At 34.6% G+C, this 23,581-nt stretch overlaps 3 protein-coding genes across 3 annotated transcripts in view; all 3 read left to right on the top strand.

The window, feature by feature from the left end:
* The window catches only part of LOC117110250 (podocan-like), a 12,538-nt gene extending 5,527 nt beyond the window's left edge, over positions 1 to 7,011 (top strand). The window contains exons 3-10 of the mRNA XM_033252884.1: positions 1,907 to 1,978; positions 3,371 to 3,439; positions 3,933 to 4,079; positions 4,572 to 4,640; positions 4,763 to 4,837; positions 4,923 to 4,994; positions 6,390 to 6,449; positions 6,810 to 7,011. Of these exons, the coding sequence (XP_033108775.1) occupies positions 1,907 to 1,978; positions 3,371 to 3,439; positions 3,933 to 4,079; positions 4,572 to 4,640; positions 4,763 to 4,837; positions 4,923 to 4,994; positions 6,390 to 6,449; positions 6,810 to 7,011 (766 nt within the window). The remainder of the gene's footprint in view (positions 1 to 1,906; positions 1,979 to 3,370; positions 3,440 to 3,932; positions 4,080 to 4,571; positions 4,641 to 4,762; positions 4,838 to 4,922; positions 4,995 to 6,389; positions 6,450 to 6,809) is intronic.
* Positions 7,012 to 7,568: 557 nt separating this feature from the next.
* LOC117110290 lies at positions 7,569 to 10,770 on the top strand. The gene is made up of 2 exons (XM_033252945.1): positions 7,569 to 9,245; positions 9,365 to 10,770. Exons 1-2 carry the CDS (start codon positions 7,727 to 7,729, stop codon positions 9,538 to 9,540), a joined length of 1,695 nt encoding a protein of 564 aa, XP_033108836.1. The 5' UTR covers positions 7,569 to 7,726; the 3' UTR covers positions 9,541 to 10,770.
* A 4,526-nt stretch (positions 10,771 to 15,296) lies between these two features.
* Positions 15,297 to 23,581, top strand: part of LOC117110249 (asporin-like) — an 8,556-nt gene continuing 271 nt past the window's right edge. Inside the window, exons 1-3 of the mRNA XM_033252883.1 lie at positions 15,297 to 15,481; positions 21,152 to 21,220; positions 22,693 to 22,764. Coding sequence (XP_033108774.1) covers positions 15,297 to 15,481; positions 21,152 to 21,220; positions 22,693 to 22,764 — 326 coding nt within the window. The remainder of the gene's footprint in view (positions 15,482 to 21,151; positions 21,221 to 22,692; positions 22,765 to 23,581) is intronic.

The raw sequence follows: 23,581 nt of genomic DNA, 5'->3' as shown, positions 1-23,581 counted from the left end.
CACATAAACTAGAGGGGATTTCCAACAAACGTTCATCGCCTGTTTTCAGTTTGACTCCAGAGTACTCCTACATGCAGCCACAAAACAAAACATGGGTTTCAGCAAGGATGTGTTCTAAAGAATTTAAGTTCGTGACTCATCCATTACCTTTTCAATCAATCATGTCAATAAAATAATAATTTGTTGCTCCGGCGATCAGTATAAACAACAAATAAGTAATTTATCTATTTGTTCATATTAATTTCAATCCATATAGCTTCAATTTGGTAACCCGAGTTCATATCTTTCCTCAGTTTATATTTTTATTCCATGTGGTATGAAAAAAAAACATCCCCACCCCTTTTGTGCGGGGGTGCACTCGCTTCGCTTGCTTACCCACTAGTAGTATGTTAGACATCGCGATTAGATTTGAAAATAGAACAATTATTCATGATCACTAAAAGGTTGGCCTGATTATAGATGGAAACACACAAAATTCTAAGAAAATTTATGACTGGGCCTGGACCCATAACGTCCATGTTACCGTATTTTCCCTAGACAACTCATGGATTGTGGTGGTGAACTTTATGCATTTACCCTGTCCATGTCCAATTTTAATATTCATATTTGTATTGTAATATGGTAGGATAAATGAAGTATGGCGATTACAACTTTTATATAGTGATATATTATAAGGTCTCGAGGTCATAAGGTCTGAGCCTCGTTGTCGCTAAGTGATGAAAATTGAAATGTTCAAAGTTGATGAAACTGATTCAACTATGCCATGTAAAAAGAAAGAGTTGTTGATTGTAGGCAGGGAGCTTGTTTTTCACCCTCCCTGAGAGGGAGAAGAGGGTATTGTAATGAGCTCCCTCTGTCTATCTGTGTCGGTCGTTCTGTCGGGCTGTCTGTCAGTGTGTCGGTCTGCGTGTGTTTGTTCTTCCGGGAGCATAGCTCAAAAACTACTGGACCGATTAACCTCAAACGTTCACACATTGACAATATTACAGGTATCTCGGTCTTCCTTGAATTTGGTGCTTATCACAAATAAATATAGATTTTAAAACATTATTTATATAGTTTTCGACAGCCAACTCGAGCGGATCGTCCAACTTAGTCATTTGGCTAGGCCAGATTGACTCGAGAATATCGACCGCGGACCGACTATGTGTCAAATTCTAGCCGGCGGACTGAAGCAGCCTGGAAGTTGTGTAAGCCCGACTGATGATGACTGATTTAAAAAAAAAAGATTGTGAGAAATAATAAAATATGAAAAAGAGTATTCTATAGATGCACAAATAATAAAATAACAAAATAATTAGAGAAATAAAAACCCCACTCATTCGATTAAATTTACAAGTAATAAGTGCACCTTTATTGTGTTACACCTATGCAGTACAACAATCAGTGGATCGAGCGCATCGGTTATATACAAAGATATGGCGCAACAGAGTGAGGGTTTGTAATCTCAGATTTTCTTGTTTAATCTGTAATGAAACCGCTCCCTTGATATATGCCACGTCTTGGAAGGCAAGACCTCATTTAGGCTTCAACGGATTTTCCAGTGTAATGTTTGATCAGGTGGAATTTATACACTCTAACAACTCCCTTTACACGAACAACTTATTTTTACATGACCTTTTATAAACCACAAGAATGTAATTTAATGATAGACAAATAGAATGTTTAATTTCATGATTAATGATCGGAATAAATAGACCTGTTTCATAATGTTTACAAAATTAACAATGATTATAATTAATAATCTTATCGTGTGTACCAAGTAAACTGTGATGTAAAGTTTAAAAATCCTAACCATTGTCACATGAACACTATCATGTTATTATTTTCCATGCTTCATGGTATTGTGGCATTTTTTTCATATCGTTGTCAGAGAGTATCCAATTTCTTCTCATTTCTTTCGTAGAGTATTATCGTTCAATAAATTGCAGCATATCGACCCTGAGGCATTTGCTGAGGTGCGAACGATAATGGTGTTGTAAGTACTCAAATACATTACACTTCAACCATTTTATTCATTTTAAAAAGTTTAAAATGTCTCCACTTATATAAGAATTCAATTAAACTTATTCACTTACGCATACATAATACCTACAGATACCAACACAATTATAATACAAAAGCAAGTGGTGGGCCAGATAAAACGCGGCTAGTTAAGATAACAATAATTGTACATTTTACAGCTTAAAACATCCTCTAATACAATAGCAGTGATTCCTAATTTAAAACAAAAAAAAAACAAAACAATTGGAAGTGTTTCCTAAAAAATCCTTGAGTCTTGATTTAAAGTAGTAGAGACTGACAGAATGTTGTAGTCCATGAGTTATTTTGAATATGAGACTTGTTCTTACGAGAGGTAGGTTATATGATGTTAATTATATGTTTTCGGTTCACCATGGGCCATATGCTAAAAATCTCAAGTGATAATATCTTGGATCAGAAAAAAACCGTTTGGATTGTAATATCCATTATTTGTGCTCTGCCGCTGAACGGAGTCGCAATGTGGGAACGGTCGTACTCACGGAATTTACAAAAATCTTTGATTTAATTAAACATAACATCCTCAGAAGGTGATCCCCTGTGGTGTCCGTGAATCGATCGTTCCTTGGATTTGTGATCTCAGTGGCACAGAGCAATGTGTTAGGTATAAAAATAAACTGTCTAACTACATTATTTTTTTTCATTTCTGATTTTAAAAATTTTTACTGTTTTTAAATATTATAGCTGCTTTTAAATATTTTGTAAGTAACATACAATTCGGACTTCGACCACCATATGTTATCAGTTTAGATGAGAGATTTTGAATAAAGTGATATAACTGTTGTGAATTGTGTAAATAACCGGTAAAATATTTGTTGAGTCTTTGTATATCTCAGTGAAAATGTAGAATGAATACCATGAAAAAAAAGGAAAATAATAATGGGTGATCCCTACCAAATTAAACAAATGTATATCTATAATAATCTTAAACACATCAAATGATTTTGGGAGATTTTGCTGCAGACTACCACATATACTTTGCCACGCCCTTAGACACCATATCGACCTCAGCCACAAGATTAAAACTTCATCAATTTTGGACAACTATAGTGCACTAATCTATGGGCTAGAAAATGTAACCGTGCTCTTCACCCTTATAGTTACACTTTCTTTCAGCCTCCTTGCGAAGGTAATAATGTTATTATTATTATTATTATTATTATTATTATTATTATTATTATTATTATTATTTTTATCATTATTATTATCTTCAAGAATATCAACAATTGATAGTAAGTACAACAATCTGCAATGGTATTGGAAATAACTTGTCATATGATATATAATAAAGTGTCCATATGTCGATTAAACCTTTTATTCCGATTGACAGGAGATTGGATAATAACTTGTTAAAAGAGATTCCACTCGCCGTATATAATCTCGACGTAGCGCAATCTTTGTAAGTGTTCTTACCATACGTATTTTATTCACTGATGACACAATAATGTACCAATAAAATAATATGATTTTTTCCGAAATTACACTTTAAACGCTAACCTACACGTCACACCTTACCTACTTGGCTCCATACTTCAAATTATAATGCGTAGTTCTGTATGCACATAGCTTTTTAAATGTATGTTCAATACTTGAAACCGAATGATTATAAAAAGTTGAAAATGTCAATGCCAGTGCAAACACGGATCATACGTCTTACGATGCGAAAAAATAGAAGTCTCAATTTAATAATAATCACACTGATAATACTTATACAGTATTAATAATATCGGTACTAATAATAACAATATTTTTGTATAATAACAATAATAATTATTAATATTATTATAATTGTTAATATTATATTATCATTATTATTATTATTGTCATTATCATTTTTATTATTCATTAAATTAGTAAAATTCATCATATTTATATTTTTACATTATTTCTAGAATCATAAGCATGAACTTTATCGACCTGATCTCACATCCCAATATAAGCATTGTCCAATCGTCACCTGAAAAATTGATTATAGCAAAAAATGAAATACAATCAATTTCAAGAAATTATTTCAGTGGATTAAAGTCTCTGGAACAAATGTAAGTGTTTCAAATAAAAAACTTTGGCTTTGATTTATTGTAAAACGTCTTCTTGCTTGAAACCTGACAATGGTAATTGTCTTTCTTTTTTCATTTGTCATGTTATTTTTTTTTTAGCCGGGTGTAATGCATTTGGTTTCATTCATGCGCCATTTATGCATGTTATGTATACAATTAGTCTACTTTTTCAAGTATGTCCCCATAATTATGCTTTACACGTAAATAGGTCCCTGTGCAAATAATAATTAGTTGACACAACTGTAGTTAGAGTTTACGTCTACTTGAATCCATTATTTAGTTTTACGCCGCTTGATTATTTCCGCACTTCTTGTTTATTGTCTCGTTTATTTAAGTCTTACAACTTGTATGGCAAAACAAGTTGTATGTAGAGCCCAACTTGTAAAAATAACAAAGTAAAATAATACATAAATATTATTTATATAAATATGCTGTTTATTTATCTTATGGGATTGATGTTTTACAACCCTAAAGATTCATTTACCTGAATAAGATATCGTATATAGAAGATGGATCTTTCAGTGGAACCAGTCTCACGTATTTGTAAGTATGTTTTAATTATTGATGGTATGCAATTACTGGAAATAATAATAATGAAATATTAAAATATAATCTGTCTTACAAACATGTGTTGGCTAATGTATTCTCACAATTTTTTTTTATAGATATATATACGGTAATCTGCTGCAGAAAGTAACAAGTGGAATGTTTAAAGTAAACACTGGTTCACTTAAATATCTGTAAGTAAAATGTAAGCGTAGGCCTATACAGTAAGTATCAGAACAATTAATTCCTTTTAAAAACTTGGTTTTTTTTTTCTTGTAGTTATCTATTTAATAATCCGATAGAAGATATGGACCAAGGCTGGTTGTCTTATCTGGCACCGAATTCATCAGTGTAAGCATAGTATCAAAATTCACCAAACATCCACATTTACGTATTTATTATATAATGTTGGCTACAGTATACAACAGTTTGCATACTAAATATGTATACTATATTTATACTGAGAGCATACACTTATGCTGAGAATAATATTTTGTGCAAAAACTATCACTGTAATGCTTCTGTAAACAGTACTAATAAATATAACAACACGCGCCCTCTAATTTTGAATGATGTTGAGCGGAACTTTAAAGCGGAAAACAGTGCACCACTGCGGTAATGTGGAAAACTGCAGAGCAATGGGAATAAAAATAAGCCAACAAACTACGTATATGTTATATAATAAGCTGAATTACAACATGATTAATATTCGTATAATAAAAGTCTCATCTCACCTCATCTCACCTCCAAGATCCCAGCCTGTACGCAGTGGGAAGGGGTGCGTCGGGTGCGTACTCCCTACCTTACCAAGGGGTATAAAATTCAAAAATCACTCTTGCACATTTTTGAAATTCATCCACCTATTCCTTCTTCAATAATCAGAAAAGTTTCAAACTAGGACTTACCTATGTTCACCCACTTCAGCTCCACCATGGTTGGGGATGAGGTAAGACAAATTATGATTATGGCACCTCTAGATGGTCGGAAATGGCATTCCCAGACTTTAATTTCAATATAATTTTTTTTTTCTCCATTGTTTTTTTTTAAATAATTTAAAAAATATTAGGGACCCTTAAATCCGCCACTGCTCACCACGTATAAACTCATCTTCCTTCTTAGTTTCACTAAAATTTTAGTTTCACTAAAATCATCTTTATTCTTGCTTGGAAATCATCTTGATACAGCATTTATAAAATATGCCTGAGCCCCGCCTCCCTCGATCATAGCAGGATTTTTCAACTTATTTCCCCTCCCCTGAATCCATAACCTTCTAAAATTCGGACCCACCCAATACAAATCCTGCGTACGGGCCTGGATCTCGACCCCTTGCTGTTCTTTCCTGCCCCAACTCCAGTTGTCTTTGCTCGTTCTCTTTTGCTTTTCCCTTCATGTTGTCACTCTGTTGTTATCGTTCGGACATCTTAGCATATGCCAATCCACTGTCATCTTCTCCTTCTGACCTCTATATAATTTCATTTCAAGTTTGTCTTCTCGTGCAGTTAAAAATAATAAACATGCATTAACTAAACATTGTACAAGCCGACATGTTTCGACGTCATACACACAAGTATTCAAGATGCCTGATATATATATATGTATGTATATACGCTCTATATATATTATAATAATTAAAGAAATTTATATTATATATATGTATATATACGTATATATACGTGTATTCATACGCGGTTCATATTGTTCTTGGTTTACATACGTACAAACATATTATTATATTACATTAATTAGGTATCTGGAATGTGTAAATCTCAACTACATCCCATCGAATATAGCAGAACACACAAATGCGTACGTACCTTTTTTTTCACTTTAGTTTATTATCAGGAATCCTTGCATGAAAAATAACACTTTCATCCAGTATAATAGGCCTAATGCTGATGATGACATTTTAGGTTTTGAAAAGAATTTGTGTTTTTTAGGGCTGGTGACACAATGCAGTACCAGTGTTGGACTGTGCTGCAGCCGTTGCAATGACGTGTCGTTGGTAGACATGGATACAAGTTAATGAAATACATTGGCCAAATTCGTTTCGATCTGTTGGAGAGAGCCTCCAATATCTCGATATAATACGTTATGTAAATCTTCTGAGCCCAAGGTGTATATTTCCTGGTGTTTGGAATGCTTACACATTTTTGTATATTGCCATAGCAACACCATTCACTATTATCTTGTCAACATCACTCACTTTCTTCATCTGGCACCTCTACAAACGGTACAAAGAGGATCACTCAGTGCATCACTTAACGGACAAATTCTTGTCGATTACAATGATGTTACTCTATTTGACCTATGCAAACACTTGCTCAAACATTATGGAGATGTGTATAAGAGACAGAGGACGTCTTGTTGATGAGCATAGTGCATAGTTTCAAGCATAGTGAAGAGATGGGTAGAGACAGAGAACACGTTTCATGAAACCAGCATATTGGAAAGTTCAAATGAGAAACCTCAAAGAAAAACATCACAGCAGCATGTTGAGTAATAATACACAAAAGACTCACCAATCAGGTGCAAGACAACTGTATATACAAACATGATATAAATGCCATTTCGCAAGGTTACCAAACCCGTTCATGAGTCATGCATAACATAAGGAATTATCACTGGCACCATGAGAATCAGAGATAATCTTTTTTAGACGATGGATAACAAAGGATATCCACGTCTAAAACATATTTTCAGTTGAGTATTCCTGGTGGTGATTTTGGCAGTGCACCGAGAGACAATCTTTGCTCTCCGAACTGTACATTCTGTTCCTTAACGTTAAAATGGGCCATACTGCACAGACAACAGCATAAATGTTTCGTACAAAAAAACAATGATCTGTTGGTTTCGTTTGCTGCTGCTGTTATAATAATAATGATTTAATTATTATTTAGATTTATTATTACTTATACATTATTTTATTTGCAGGTGGTTTTTATCAAGACAATCGTGGATATGTCGAAAGTGGTACTTACATAACCGACTGTAAACGGTGTATAAATGGAACATTTTCCCCTCATCCAGGAGCTACCTCAATATTTGCCTGTCAGTCATGTCCATCGGGAACCAACACAGATGTAATGGCTGACCTTGATGCATGTCCATGCTTAGAAAACTTCTATCGCACTTACCGTTATGGCGCATGTAAACCGTGCCCGGAAGGCGTTGACTGCGCGGGTGGTTACCAGAAATTGAGCCCGGGCTACGGGTGGTCGTGGAATTTTAAACGTTATCCCGATCGTTTAGATGAGTACAGACAATTTGTCGATAATCTTACTACTTCCAATTTCAAGCTATCTGAACCCAACACTTTAAACTACACTGTGTACACAGGAGATCTTCCGGCAGCCCACAAGTGTCCAAGAAGTGAGAGTTGCATTGGTGGATATATTGAAGCAAAGTGCTCTGAAGGTTATTCTGATAATGTTTGGTTATGTGCTGAGTGCAGTGACAATTATTACGAATTATTTGACAAGTGTTACAAATGTCAGGATGAAAAAATCATAATAATTGTCCTGATATCGATCATTTTGGTGTTCGTATGTGTTTCGTACTTAGTGTGGAGACTAGACAAACGAAAGGCCGAGACAATACGCAAAGACTCTTTCGTGATTCATCTCAAGATCGCCATCAATTTCTATCAGGTTCTGGGTATTCTATCTGAAGTTAATGAAATACATTGGCCAAATTCGTTTCGATCTGTTGGAGAGAGCCTCCAATATCTCGATATAATACGTTATGTAAATCTTCTGAGCCCAAGGTGTATATTTCCTGGTGTTTGGAATGCTTACACATTTTTGTATATTGCCATAGCAACACCATTCACTATTATCTTGTCAACATCACTCACTTTCTTCATCTGGCACCTCTACAAACGGTACAAAGAGGATCACTCAGTGCATCACTTAACGGACAAATTCTTCTCGATTACAATGATGTTACTCTATTTGACCTATGCAAACACTTGCTCAAACATTATGGCAATCGGCCCGTGGTCAATTCGTACGTTTAATGTTGCTGCGGATGATGATAACGATCAAAAACGAGTGTTAACGTCTGACTACTCTATCGATATAGATGAATATAATGGTTCAAAATACGAGACTAACAAAAACATTGTTTATGGTTCGTTGGTGTATGTGATTGGTTTTCCACTTGCTCTTATTCTGATATTGTACTGTAGATACAAACGTCATGGGGAACGATCTGGGTCCATGGGAATGAGGTTCTTCTGCAAGCAATATAGTCCCAAGTTTTGGTACTGGGAGGTGATTGATATGTACAACAAGGCTATACTCGCCCTCATCGCTAACTTCAAGGACGACCAACCCTCCAACATGGCATATTCCCTCTTCATCACGATCATCCTCATAGCATTGCATCTGTATCTTGAACCATTGAAGGTGAAGTCCGATTCGAGGTTTCAGTTGTTGACACTTGTCTTCATCATCGTCAACTTGTCGGTTGGCGCAATTGTTGACATGGAAGAGTCCGGGCGAGCTTCGGTGTACACGACAGACGACACAATATCTGTGCTCCATGACATCACACCCTATATCCTTTTGCTGCTGAATCTGTCAATTCTGTTTTTAGTTTTTCGTAAGTTTTTATTTTTGGCTCTGGTTGTTTGTTTGTATTTTATTGTTTTACAAACCCAAGCGTAGTTCAATAAAATAATAATTTAAATGACAATGAAAGCATTTTTTTTATATTTACAGTTGATCTACTTAAAAAAGTCAAGGAAAGCTTTTGGGGAGAATCGGCTGGGTTTCAGGAACTTAGAAATGTTGCCAATGACGTCGAAGACAACGAGGACGATCGGAATGAACGTTGTTTAAATGTGCAAGAAGATTTCGACAGCTTATCAACCTACACTCCCACGACTAATAACTAGTAGTACAATATTAATTGGTTGTAAATTAACGGCACACCAATATTATAATCATTTGCCATACAGTTCAGCATAATTTGAATAAAATATATAATTACATCGATACTCAATGATCTTCATGTGGTAACAATGTAATATAAATTGTTGGCCTTCAGTACAACATTTCATTTACCTTTTGTATCTGTTTAAAATATTTTTTTTGTATATAATCTCTTATAATTTTAATTTAATAGCAATATCTTTTTACGACGTAGTTAGGTACCGCAAGTGATTGCATTTTTAATTACAAAATAATGTTAACATCTCTGTTTTTTGCCTGGAACTTGATATTTTACAGTAATTCTTTAACTGCCATTAAGAACCGTTCTGAAGAACTTTTTTTTCTCGTCAGTTTTGGTGTTAACATCAAGAATATATTACTTTAGTAAATACCGTAATCACTTGGTATTCCGATCTTAAATTAGGCCTACTCTACCTATTGTGGTGGGTTTGTTGCCGATACAACGCAATATATCAGGATATTACTGTCTGATTTTAGCTAATATACCTGGAAAATATAAGTCAAATATTAATTTATCCCTCTTTACAACTATAAAGATACTGGTTCACTCTAAAGCCCGTTATAGGAAAAGTTCCTTATAAGTTCTGCAAAACATCTCCTTTGGGATTTTTCTCTTTGTGTTGTAATGTATTTCATGTTCAGAATAAGGAACTGATTCGTTAATAGACTATGCCAGATACGATGTTTATAACTTTTTTATTCGGGAAGTGTTTCTACCATAATCTGATTATTTAGACTTGGCAATTTTTTTTTCTATAATTGAAAAGAAAGCCTGATACGATATTTATTTGTATTCTATTCAGGCACCTATTCTACCATTATTTGATTATTTATCACCCGAAGTACTTTAGATTAATAACTTTTAGTTGATAGGTTGTGCCTTATACAATGTTTACATCATTGTTCCTTGAATCGAGCACTGTTTGTTTGTATATTAGATTAATTTAAGTGGTTGTTATATTTAGTTTTATAAAGGTAATAATTGCAGAGTGCGAAGAAATCAATGACGTCTTTAGGAAGGCATGGACCCACGGTTCTGATGTTGTGGAAGACCAATTTGAAAAAGTTTTTATACTTTCTGTACGACATCTCGAGCAGAACGAGCAGTAATTACAAGCTTAATTTGCAACCAATTGTCTGGACCTCTGATTGCACAATGCCCGATTGAGGTCCAGGGACTAAATACATCATTGTTCCTTGAATCGAGCACTGTTTGTTTGTATATTAGATTAATTTAAGTGGTTGTTATATTTAGTTTTATAAAGGTAATAATTGCAGAGTGCGAAGAAATCAATGACGTCTTTAGGAAGGCAGGGACCCACGGTTCTGATGTTGTGGAAGACCAATTTGAAAAAGTTTTTATACTTTCTGTACGACATCTCGAGCAGAACGAGCAGTAATTACAAGCTTAATTTGCAACCAATTGCCTGGACCTCTGATTGCACAATGCCCGATTGAGGTCCATGGACTAAATATCCCCAGGATAAAAAAAATCGACAATTCTGAATAAACATGTATTTGATTGTAATATTTATAAATTGCTTAGAACTAGTTATTTAATCTAAACATTGTTGCTTTGGATCGCACTGGAATAGTTGATTTCGTGAGTGACGTGCAAAAAAATTGGAGACCCTCACTCCCCCCCCGCAAACCCACGGCGTACGACGCTACAAAGTGGTCGTCGACGAACTAATAATATTAGGCACTTTACGCAAGAGGACGGGAAGCCGTCGACAACGGCAATTCGGGTTATGGCCAAAGTGTTTACGCGCTCTGATGAGCACATATCCACCGTCCACCCGTCTTCCCGTCCTGTTGCTTAAAGTGCCTAATCTTAATTTTCTGATCCAATCATAGTTATTGTGATGCCAATGCCTTATATCGTGGTCCAAAAGTGCAATTTGATCGCCATCAGAGAATTTTGTCCCGGGGCCTTTAAGCCACGGGGCCCAATTCACTGAACCACTGGTAGTCACTACATATATAATTGATTATTTTGACATTATTAACAACTTTAAATTATAATGTGATAGATAAATACTATCAATTTAGTTTTCGTATATATACACTGCTTTAACTATTAGATTTTTTATAAGGGGGTAATGCTTCTAAAAATCGGAGACCCTGAGATCGGGGTGGGGGGTGGGGGCCTGGTTCAATGAACCGCCTAAACCTACGGTAGTTACGCTACTGGTTGTTATATTTTGCGTTTGTTGTTGTGTACTCTATAATTCAGTGGGCCCTACATAAGATGAGCTTATATTGATGTGTTGTAGTTGCCAATAGCTTATTTTTTTACTTATACTCTGTTTGCACTATTTACCTTATCTTGCTTGAAAGCCTAAATTTTGTCTTTGGTAATACAGTACAAACACAGAATATTAATTGACTATGATATTGTAGTTTTTATAAGTTTTAGATGCCAATGGTGTATGGACATTTGTTTTTGTACCTAGTCATACCTGCCTAACACTGTTAACTGTTTTTACATACTGTTTAAATAAAGAAAAATGAATTTAACTGTTAGGTTCATATTGTATTAATTATCATAACTACCATAACCAAAATTCTGTAAGTGACTTATTTTGAAGTGTCATGGTCAAAAGTCAAGAGCACAATGAACGAAAAAATACTTGTTTAACTGTCTGCCGTATGGACGTACGGGGTTTGCCGAAGAATGTAACAAAACATACTGCATTAATTTTACAGCGGTAGGCGTACATGTAAAACAGTTTAGTGTAGTGGTTAGGGAGTGATTTTCACACTTTCGACCCCGGCGTTGCATCCTATGATGTCTATTTGTTTGTTTTCTTTCCTTTTTTTCATTATGTTTTATTTCGTTGTCCGTACTAAACATAAAATCTTATTACCGGTCAAGCCATTGGCACCAGCACTGCACTAAATACATTTTATCATGGGGACAATATGCGTTTAAAATTTATACAGAGGAGAATTATAATGTGGGCAGAGATATGCACTCTTAGAGTGCCTTCTAGTTAAATTTATTTTATATATGTATTATTTTATTATTATCTCGCTACGTTTGTAAGAAATAATTGATAACAAGGGAAAATTTAATAAGGATGATAACTTAGCAAAACATGTATCAAGTATTCAAGTATAAACTATTTGGAGTGTAGTTAAATGGCTTTGAAAGTGGAGGAGTTGAATAGCTTGGGGACTAGAGTTGAATAGCTTGAGGAGTGGAGTTGAATGGCTTGGTGGTAGTTAAGAATGATGCTTGCCTTCCTATCTCAGGGTACTGTGCTCAATCCTGTCAATGTTGCAGAATTTTTTCTCACAACTAAAACAACTCCACTCTTTAAACCTCATATTGATTTAGTTTCTGTAAAGCATCGTGTGTGTGTTTGTTTGCCTTGTACAGGTCTTCCTCCCATTAAAGACCCCTCCAATTAAAAGTCACCTCCAATTAAAGACCATTTTCTGTGGTCCCGATTTAATTCGTGTCTTTTAACATTAGCTGTTCGCTCCAATTAAAGATTCCTTCTATCTAGAGACCAAATACCTTGGTTTTAGTGGAAATGGAAATGTTCCCTCCAATTAACGACCAATATAAAATAAATAGTGATACTAATGCTCTTTTTCCTGATGAGTTATGAACAAATGATTTCCTGCAATAATTGATTGATTTAATTTTTTTTTTTTGGCAAAGGCACATTTATTAACAATATTAAAACAATTAATCTCAGTTTTGGTACTTATTTACATTTCCTTCTTAATTTTTAACAAATAATTTATTTTCTCAAAAAACTTCAATTTGTTTTTTTCAATTCAGATCTTTGTACTTCTTTTAAAACAAAACTTGTAATTTCTTAATCTAATTTCAGGCAGAGTCGTATTTATGTCTGTTGTATCAATTTCACGTACCGGCATATCGAATATTTTAGATAATATATAGTTATCGGTCCTGTGTGTGTATATTGTGTATACCGGTACTCAAAGACAATGTTTTTAAGCTTTGTTTTCTATGGTATACACACACACATTAATAAGATCTCTATGGTTGTCAAAAATCCCTGATGAAAGATCATGAGAATTTTTTTTGGCGCTTCATTTTGGCTAATGGTGATGTAATGATGATGAATTTTATTAAAAGTGTCATTTCTAGCCATCTAGAGGTACTATTTCCTCAAATTTTCTCACCTCAGCCCCAGCCATGGTGGGGCTGAGGTGGGTGTCGACTCACAAATTCCCCTCCCCCTCCACCTTTCAAAACAGATGTTAAACTCCATCGAGTCGGCTCCTGATGTATGTCTTAGTGATTGCTGTTTGTTTTTAGGATGTGATCTGGTTTTTCATGTCCATTTTTCGAGATTATGACTATTCTGGATAAAGAACGTTTTGAGTAGATGTGGATTCAAGGCCCCCCCCCCCCTTCATTTTTTTTAAGAAAACAAAAGAAAGAAAAATATATTCAAATTGAAATGCGAGAGTGTAATTTCCGGCCATCTAGAGATGCCTTAATCATAAATTTTCTTACCTCAGCCCCAACCATGGTGGGGCTGAGGTGGGTGATTCCTCGGTCTGTGAAAGTCCCTCCCTGGTTCACCTCTCTTTCGAATTCCTGGATCTGCTACTGTTGATTTATTATATAATTATTTTTGCGCTTATTTATAATGCGTCTATTGCAATTTTCACTTAATCCTCTCAAACAGTCCTAAGAACGTTCAGATTGCGCTACATCACAGGGGGATTCGCCCCCTTGACCCCACCGGGGTCATACATAATTCGCATAACGGCTCCCCCCCCCCCCCTTTCAAAATCCTGGCTACGTCCCTGGCTTTAGCCGTACGCGGAGCCCCATTGTTTGTATTCCCATACTATGCATTTCAGTAGAACGTTTTTTTTTTTCTGTGGAGAACTCTATCTTGTGTTTCTCTTTGTTTAAGCTGGGTTTGTAATTTGTAATTATTGTTGTTGTTTCCCGTTGTTTTCCGATCATTATTTTAAAAACACGTATGAACATATTATTATTATTATTATTATTATTATTATTATTATTATTATTATTATTATTATTATTATTATTATTATTATTAAAGACGTGTGTACAGTCATAACAATGAGTTGCCACTGTGTAAAAAAGAAAAGGGGTGCTCCATATCGTGATTTACAAAAGCATTGATCTTACATAATATTTCCTGATTCTGTTTGCGTTGAGACGGTGTGTATTTGTGGAAGATGGTAGTATTAACGTTACAAAAGCCAAAAGGATCGACGTTTTGAAGCCTCAGTGAACACGATGAATTAAGAAAACCAGGGAAACATAGTCGTTACCTGACTGATCTTACCTTAAGCTTTGTCTACACAATCAAATTTCATCAAAAAAGCGTCACATAACATTTAATGGAACATAGAGTCGAACACGTTCAACTTTTTTTGATACAATTTTATTATATGTGATATTACGTCATCATACCCATATATGGGCATATAAATTTTTTTGTCACATAATACAGTGTAGACAAAGCTTAACTCCCTGCATTATTGCTATCAGCTTTAAATTATGATGATGATATTGAGTTTTCAATTACAAAACTAGACTCCGTTTCTGCAATCTGTTCGTTATATTGAACGTATGTGGTTTATCAAATTATCGTGCTTCGCAAAACTAGCAACGTTTCTTTTCGCCCCTTTATTTACTTTAGCCTTCTTCAACATTAAATGCGAATAAAGAATGACTGTTCTACGTTGGACAGCACTCCTACTACTCGTGAAGTTTTCGAGGCAGTCAGCATGTGGAGACACTCATTCGATGGCAGATTGTAATTGTAAACAGAACTTAGTTGGTTGGACTGTTGATTGTACAGGACTTGGACTCAGTGCTTTACCCGCTGGTATTCCAGTGAACACCACGCGTCTGTAAAGTGCTTCAATGTTTAACAGTCTTTTTTGAAAACGCCTATATTTAAATGATGAAATATACTATATTATTATTTAGTACTTTAAAAATATTTTCAAAACATTCTTTACTAACACTTAACTTGCTCAACATGAATATTTTTGGCATCGGAGACTGAATATACTAGAGAATTTGGACCCGGAAATATTTGGTCAGGAGAACATAGAATTCACTATAAACGTTATGTACAGGGTAGAGGCATGCCACTAGTACTTACCTCTTATTCTGATATTGTTCCTTTTCCATGTATCAGCAGAAAAAAAAAGATATTGTTTTTGTTCCGAACTTTCCGAACTTTTTATCCCTTATTTCTACATAATGAAAACTTTTCCCCTAATTTTGACAAAAGCTCAGTTAGGCAAATTTGACATACATCGTATGCATGAACGCACTAACCGCAGAAAACTTGAAATTCGTAGCTGTTATTGGCTTACATCATGTGACGTGATTCATAGACAGGGTAAAAACGGTTCTATAGATGACTATAAAATTTAAAACATCAGTTTCAGTTTAATAATCCGATCGCCCCAGATTACCAAATGAAACCATTTAAATTATATTGTAGATTTTGTAAGAAAACGGGGTCTCGTTTTGACTCATTGTACAGCGAACCGTTCAGTGAGCAGATGTCTCGAAGTTTTCATTATTATTATTATTTTTTTTTGCACAGGGTTTTTATGACTGGCACTTTGGTCACTTTCCCTGCTGGTTGGATCTTCTTCAAAGTTAGTCCAAGCAAAGACTATTATTATATCAAAGATGTGCATATTAAAATAATATGACGTATTTAAAAAATATTTGAATAAGAATAAACGGGTAATTAAGCTTTGATGTTAACACAATTTGCATTTTCTAAAGCGTTTCAAGCTACAGCTATGAAAACCACAAAATTACCATGAAATGCATAAACAACTTTCACCGTCGACTTTACGCAAGGAAGACAGAATAAAAAAAAAACAATGACCTCCACATGGTTGCGTTCTTTAGCGAAATGGTAAGAACAGTCTCAATTTAACATCACCTTCGCTTTTACCTTTTACCATTGCAGTCATAGTTTGAGTTCCACTGACGTCGGGTTGGTTTTTAGGTTTAATTTCTTACTCTATAATTTCCTTTAGTGTTGGTATGAATATAAAATATACAGGATAGGCCTACGTGTTTATAAAGTCATATGAACAATTCTGACAAGAAGCATATTTCTCCATTATGTATTTTATGTTATATAGTATATCCTGATTGTATTTTTACGTAGGACGGTGTGTATATAAAAGGACGATCATAAACTGTGAATATGATGAATGGGAATGGTTTATTGGGTAACTGCAACAAAAACACCTTGAATGAGCCATAGAATTAGAGTACTGTATATTGTTATCTTGGCAGTGCTTTCTAAAGTTTTATACATTTCCGTTAAATCACCTAAAATGTTCTACGTATTTATAATATGTTTTAGTATGCTGATGAAAATCTAGACGCCATGTTCTCGGAATGCCTTGGGGTGAGAATGTACGAAGCAATCGATAAGCAACTTTGAAACGCTGTGGTCATTTTGGTTTATGTATGGAAATTTTGCAGAATACACAAAACGACCTGTATGTCTCGTTCAAGACGCGACTCTTAGCCGCAAGGCGTAGTGTGGAGAGATTGTTAATTACTGAAGCTTGCCTATTAAATTTACGAAGCCAAACATTGTAATTATTTATTATCAAGCCAAAATAGATATTAATAATAATTGTTTAATAATGTGAACATTGAGATTGACAAACGTGATTCATTATACTACGCCACTTTCCTTACGTATGGCAAAACATTCTCTTCTACAGTCTGATTTGATTTGCTCAGATAAACAATTTAGCATACGTTACGTGTCACTTACAGAGGTATTTTAAGCTACGTTCACGTCAAAGCCCGGATCCCGTCCGGTGCCCGGACAAAAAATCGTGAAAAATGGGTTCAGTGGTAAAGAATAGTACCGTTCACATCAAATTCGTACAATTTCTAATCCAGACGATGGATCTGAGAGCCATTTGTATCTTGAAATCATAGGCCACGTTTTTTTTTTCGTTGGACCAATCAGCAAAAAACTTGGTTGGTCGAACCGATCAAACGCATGCGTTCTAAACCCGAATAACTGTGTTCCATGTGTGATGTGAACACAGCGTTCAAAAAACGTAGTAACTCATGATTTTTGTCCGCGCTCCGGACCGGATCCGGGCTTGATGTGAACGTAGCTTAAAAAAGGTATGATGTTTTGTACAGCATTTTCTTTTGAAGTGAGTTGTGTTTAATTTATATCTGGATTTCAAAAGTGTTCACATGTTTTCTAATTGCTCGGCTATCATACTACTGCACATGTTCTGTGACAAAAGGTACGCCTGCTTTTAAAGTGTGACGATACATGGTCTGTAAGAACAATCATGATTAACCCTCCTTAACTATTGTCTGTGCAAAAAAATCTATGCACAATGTTGCTTAGCAAATTTAACACAAGAATGTTAACTTAATAATATTCTTTTATCGTTTTAACCCCTGTTCCTAAAAAATAAACAATATAATGGGATCAGTGCCACCCAATCAGGACTTTAAACGTTATTATTTACTATTTCTCTATATACGAAATGCCAGGAATAATGGCGATTTTAATTATTGTTCAATAATATTTTTTATTTACATATATACAGTAATGCAAAGTATCAAAACTGGTCCAAACAATGCTCTATGACCTAAATACTAATTACTACGATATATTGTACATATGTCAGTTGTATTCCTTGAATTAATCGTTTCCCGACCGCTGTTCTTAAAAAGTACATCGAAATTGCATCAGTGCTAACCAATATTAGGCCTACATAATAGCTGTCTCTTATACACATCTAGATGTGTATAAGAGACAGATATAATGTTATCTATTTACACATACATGCAAAGTTTATTTGACAAATAAACTGTGCACGCCTTTGCTTTGAATTGCCTTTCCAACTTCAAATTTTATACACCGAATATTAAGATATATAATGATAAAAAATATCGATTTCAACATAGAAATACTTGTCACGATAACTTTTGTTGTTTTGTCCAAAGGTACGTTGGAAATAACAATATATCGCAGATAGAGAGTGATACGTGGCTCCAACTACATCATTTGCAAGAAATTTAAGTAGACACAATTTTTACGTATACAGTAGGCCTATTTATCAGGACATCAACATTTAATGAAGCATTCCTGTTCAGGGCTAAAAAAGTAAAACGTTATGTTGCTCAAGCCTGACTAAAGCCCGATTTACACTAGGGGTGTCTATAAAACGAAGACCGAGGACCCAAAAACGAAGACCCCTATTTTTTCTTTTTCATTTTGATGATAATACGCCAGGCTCTCACAAAATCCAAATTACGAAATTTTTTGGGCGTTTGTTTGTGAAATTTTCAAGGGTCTTCGTTTTATAGACACTCTATATGGGTGTCTACAAAACGAAGACCGAAGACCCGGAAAACGAAGACCTCCAGTTATTTCTCAATTATCTTATTGAAAGTATTTCAAAATCATCATAAAACAGGTGCCAAGTACCTATTTCATTATTTTATCGGAATAAAATGAGGAATATCAAGAAATACTTAAATGTCTTCGTTTTATAGACACCCTATATGGGTGTCTACAAAACAAAGACCAAAGACCAGAAAAACGAAGACCCACATTTTTTTTTCTTTCAATCGTGATGAAAATAATGTTTCTAAATCACTTCATGCTATATATAGGCCTATATATAGTATTCGTCTTCTTAGCACATTTTTGTCTGAACCTGAAAAACGAAGAAAGTATTTCAAAATCATCATAAAACAGTTGCCAAGTACATATTTCATTATTTTATCACGATTGGGAGAAAAAAAAAAACGAAGACCCCTGAAAATTTCACAAACAGACGCCCAAAAAATTCCGTAATTTTGATTTTGTGACAGTCTGGCGTATTAACAAAATGAAAGAGAAAAAATTGGGGTCTTCGTTTTTGGGTCTTCGGTCTTCGTTTTATAGACACCCTTTACACTAGACACGATTACGACACGACAACGACATATCATCGCGTAGTTTGCATTCTTCAACACTGCGCGCATATGTATCGTGTCGTAATCGTGTCTAGTGTAAATGGGGCTTAAACCGAGGGTTGATTTATCAATTCCTTCTTCTTTTTGTTTTTGATTATAGGAGAAGCCCAAAGTACTTATAAAAAAATAAAAAAATAAAAAATTTCAAAGCAAGTATTGGGTGACTTATGATTGGAAATTGACCTTAGAAGTTGGAGGCATATTGAAAACATTACCGGCTGACCTTTTGTATTCGGTGGCGTATCTAAGGGGTGGGCGGGCCCTTTTCCCTTGCGCCTCCAGTCGTTTCCCCAATGAAAATGTACGTATTTAAATATAACCTCATAGCAACTTATGTTTCGACCTATCGTCCCTTCACTTAATATTCGATCCCCCACTCCATTTCCATGCCCCATCAGCCCCTCCCTAATTTCAAAACTCCTAGAGGTACGCCACTGCATGAATTCCAATTTTTTCTGTGCTTTTCCAAAAGAAGAATCTATTTGGCCTAATTAGGCCTACATAATAGAGGTGCCTTTGTATAAGGTGTTTATGTATTGGGCTACCACAAGTTAAGTTATATTGTACTTACCAAGCTGATCCTGTTCAATTAAAATTACAACAATTGTAACAATGTTATTCCATGGAGGTATAGTTATTCTTAGCCCTACACAAGTTGAATGTTTCAAGGTCATATCTTGTTAACAACTGATGTCTAAATCTTTTTTACTTATTAGTTGTTATCATTTGTTGCTTATTATGATACTATAGCTCATTTCCGGTTACGACGCTTTTTTTAACTGTTGGGTTTAGAGAAGCAATGCACAGAGCATTGCTTCAAATTCTAGCTGTGATTGATTCTATTCTAATTGAAGTTTCTCATTTTTAGAAAACTGGACCACAATCGTCTAACCAATTTACCCAAGTTTCCAAAACGGATAAGATCCATGTATGTATTTACGGTTCGAGTAATTTTTATCTAGTTTAAGATGTATTGTCGCCTAGAAATTAAAAAAAAAATCAAAAAAACAATATTTTTTTTAAATGTACTTGCTCATTTTTTTAGTAACATACAAGTAATTAAATTGTGTATAGAAATTATTGAATTTATTAAATGTGTAGGCCTACCCTGATTTTTATACTAGATAATAATAAAAACACTTTGTGTGTAAATCACTCATTTTTACTGCAAAATTATGTAAACACCAATTTAAATACACTAATTTCTATGTTCAAGTTGATCATTTTTTAACTTGAAATGAACAAGTTAATTTAAAAAATGATTTTTATGATTTTTTAAAATTTTTCATGGGGCAATACATCCATAAAAACTATTCTTATTTCATTAGTTAATATGATAAATAATAGACATTGCAAGATATCTTGGAAACATTTACGAAACCTTTCACTGAAATTTCGACGTCAGATTTGAGGTATGTCTGGGTCTGTTTTAAGAAAATGTTCAGTTTATTAGTGATTATCCTAATTGTATTCCTTTTAAATGATTATCACTGATTTTAATAATCCTTGACATTTAATAATTTTCTTTTCAGATCTGCTAGGTACAACAACATTCAATCAATTGATGGAGCTTTCGAAGACCTAACTGTACTTATTCGATTGTATGTTATTTACAAAATGTATATGTTTTTCTTAGTAGTAAATACAATTCTACAGTATTACTGTATCATACAACACATTCGCTAAGCTATTTCCTTCACTGTCTCGAGAAAAAAAAATTAAACAGCGACTGGATTCGTTTGCATCATGCAGACAAAAAAAAAATGCATCCAGTTGGTGCTCCAGAAAGGGACCAATATGAATGTGACCCCAGCTTGGGCTTCCAAAATTGCTAGTAATATGTAGTAGGTCTTTTAGTATTCTTAGACAACCCCTATCACCTGATTTCATATCTGGATCCACCTCCTGTATAACTAACACCATGAGGCTTGGAAATGGAGACTCTGGACGAATTTATTTCCGTTCTCTTCTACAAAAACTGTCCTAAACTTCAGATAATGTATGACTCATCATAGTTATTGTTCTTATTGTTTTTTTTTATACTGGTAGTCCGTTACGCAACGCATTTTATATTCAATTTTACTTGCACATATAACCCTCCGTATTTCCTTTCAACATTTGATATTTTATTCAATTACGATTGACTACTTGATTTTGCTTTCTTATGTCGACATCCAGTCATTTTGTTTTGCCAAATACGGTGAGTGTTCTTAGTGGAAGTCGCTACAAACAATCTATCCACGCTCACCTGTCTGCATCTGTTTCTTTGTAGAGAGGCTTTAACTCGCATGTTAAAACATTTTTATTAATACACGGTCCATTCTTTTTGGTAGGAATAATTATTTTTCCACACACTCTAAAAGATATATTTTTACTTGGCAGACATGATGTTGTTACTTATGAATGTACTTTTACCTTTCACGACCATACACATTCTAAGTCAGTTGAGGTGGACATACTCAGAGAAAATGTCAGATATGTGAATTAATTTTGTATTTGTGTGTCATGTGTGATTGAAAGTGTACTATTCAAGTGCGGACTACATTGGAATTGTACGGTACTATGTATGGACCTGGTGGTAGCGTATTCTGTGTGGATCAAACATATTTACAGGGTGTGAACTACTGTTAATGTGTTTTATACTACTATAATGTGGGTCCAGTTAAGTATATGCATGGCTATCCTGTGTGGATCAAAACGCAGTATCATGTGTTAAAAATTAAATGTGTAGTATCCTGAACTGTTCAGAGAAGTAAGTCAGTTTCCTACCAGTAACATGGAGTCCGTACTCTTATAGCAAGTTCTGAGCGCCAAACAAAAAGAGAACTTCTATTATTTGTACCATTAGACATCTTAAACCTTGTTCTTGTGGACTCGTAAACCACAAGGCGCATCATCGAACATTGTAGTAAGACTTACGTTTTATTATCTTTATTGTGAATGTACGACCTAAATAAATATTTAAAGGTACCAAAAAGACCAACCATATGTTTTCCGACAAACTGTTTTTTGACATAGATATCGTGCTAAGTAGTTCATTACTATTATCAACATTTGAAAATTCGTTTTTTAGGCAATTAGATAGCAACAGAATAAAGGTCAATAATAACAGAACATTCAAAGACACAAGGGAACTGCGAGATCTGTAAGTATTCGAGGTATCACCTATTATACAATTTTTTACATTTGTATTTTTTCCAAAAGGAAAACATTTTTGCTTCTGTTGGTAAATGTACAAAAGTAAAAATAATGATAAAACAATACATGTACCTCTTCGTAGATCCTGCCTTCACTAATTTCTTTTTTATTCTCCGTTTACATTGCGATTCCACACATACAAAGAGACAATGAAAAGAGTTGACTCTGAACACATTTAAATTCACACCATTTCCAATTAAATCCACTGTGGAAACCCTTAACAACAAAACTGTTCCGTTTTAATTTTAAATAGTTTTGCATTATGTGGCCATTTGTTGTTTTATGGGTTTTCCCATTTGCCTTATAAAATTTATATATTATTAAAGAATCTCTATTGAGATCCATCGGGCCGCCACTGATGCACGGTAGAGATTGCATTTTTAGATCTCCGATCTTGTTCACAAATTCAGGGACTAGTGCTGTCTCGTACGAATTTCGTAGGACGCGATAAGAATGACAAAATATTCTCTGCATCTACTGGAACCGAGCCACATAGCTTGTATTCCACTATTTGCATTCACACCTGGGCTGTGTATATATATATATATATATATATATTGCCTTGGTTTGGCTCTGTAATCATTAGTGGTCGTGGGACTTGTTTGGGCCCTACCTAAGCTGGTCGAACGTGTCGTTTGGGTCTATATGCTAGCTGCACTAATGAGGCCTAGAAGGCCGAAACGGATCCGTCTGCAGATTATTGGGATTCCTTCCAGTGGATGCTTAGTATATTTTGTCATTCTGATCGGATTTTCTCTACTGTT

Source organism: Anneissia japonica, unplaced genomic scaffold, assembly GCF_011630105.1.
Source record: "Anneissia japonica isolate Jap-2015-1 unplaced genomic scaffold, ASM1163010v1 scaffold673_len1821605_cov196, whole genome shotgun sequence".
Classification (NCBI taxonomy): Eukaryota; Metazoa; Echinodermata; class Crinoidea; order Comatulida; family Comatulidae; genus Anneissia; species Anneissia japonica.
Note: the sequence above shows the minus strand (reverse complement) of the source record. Positions and strands in the feature narration are given on the sequence as shown.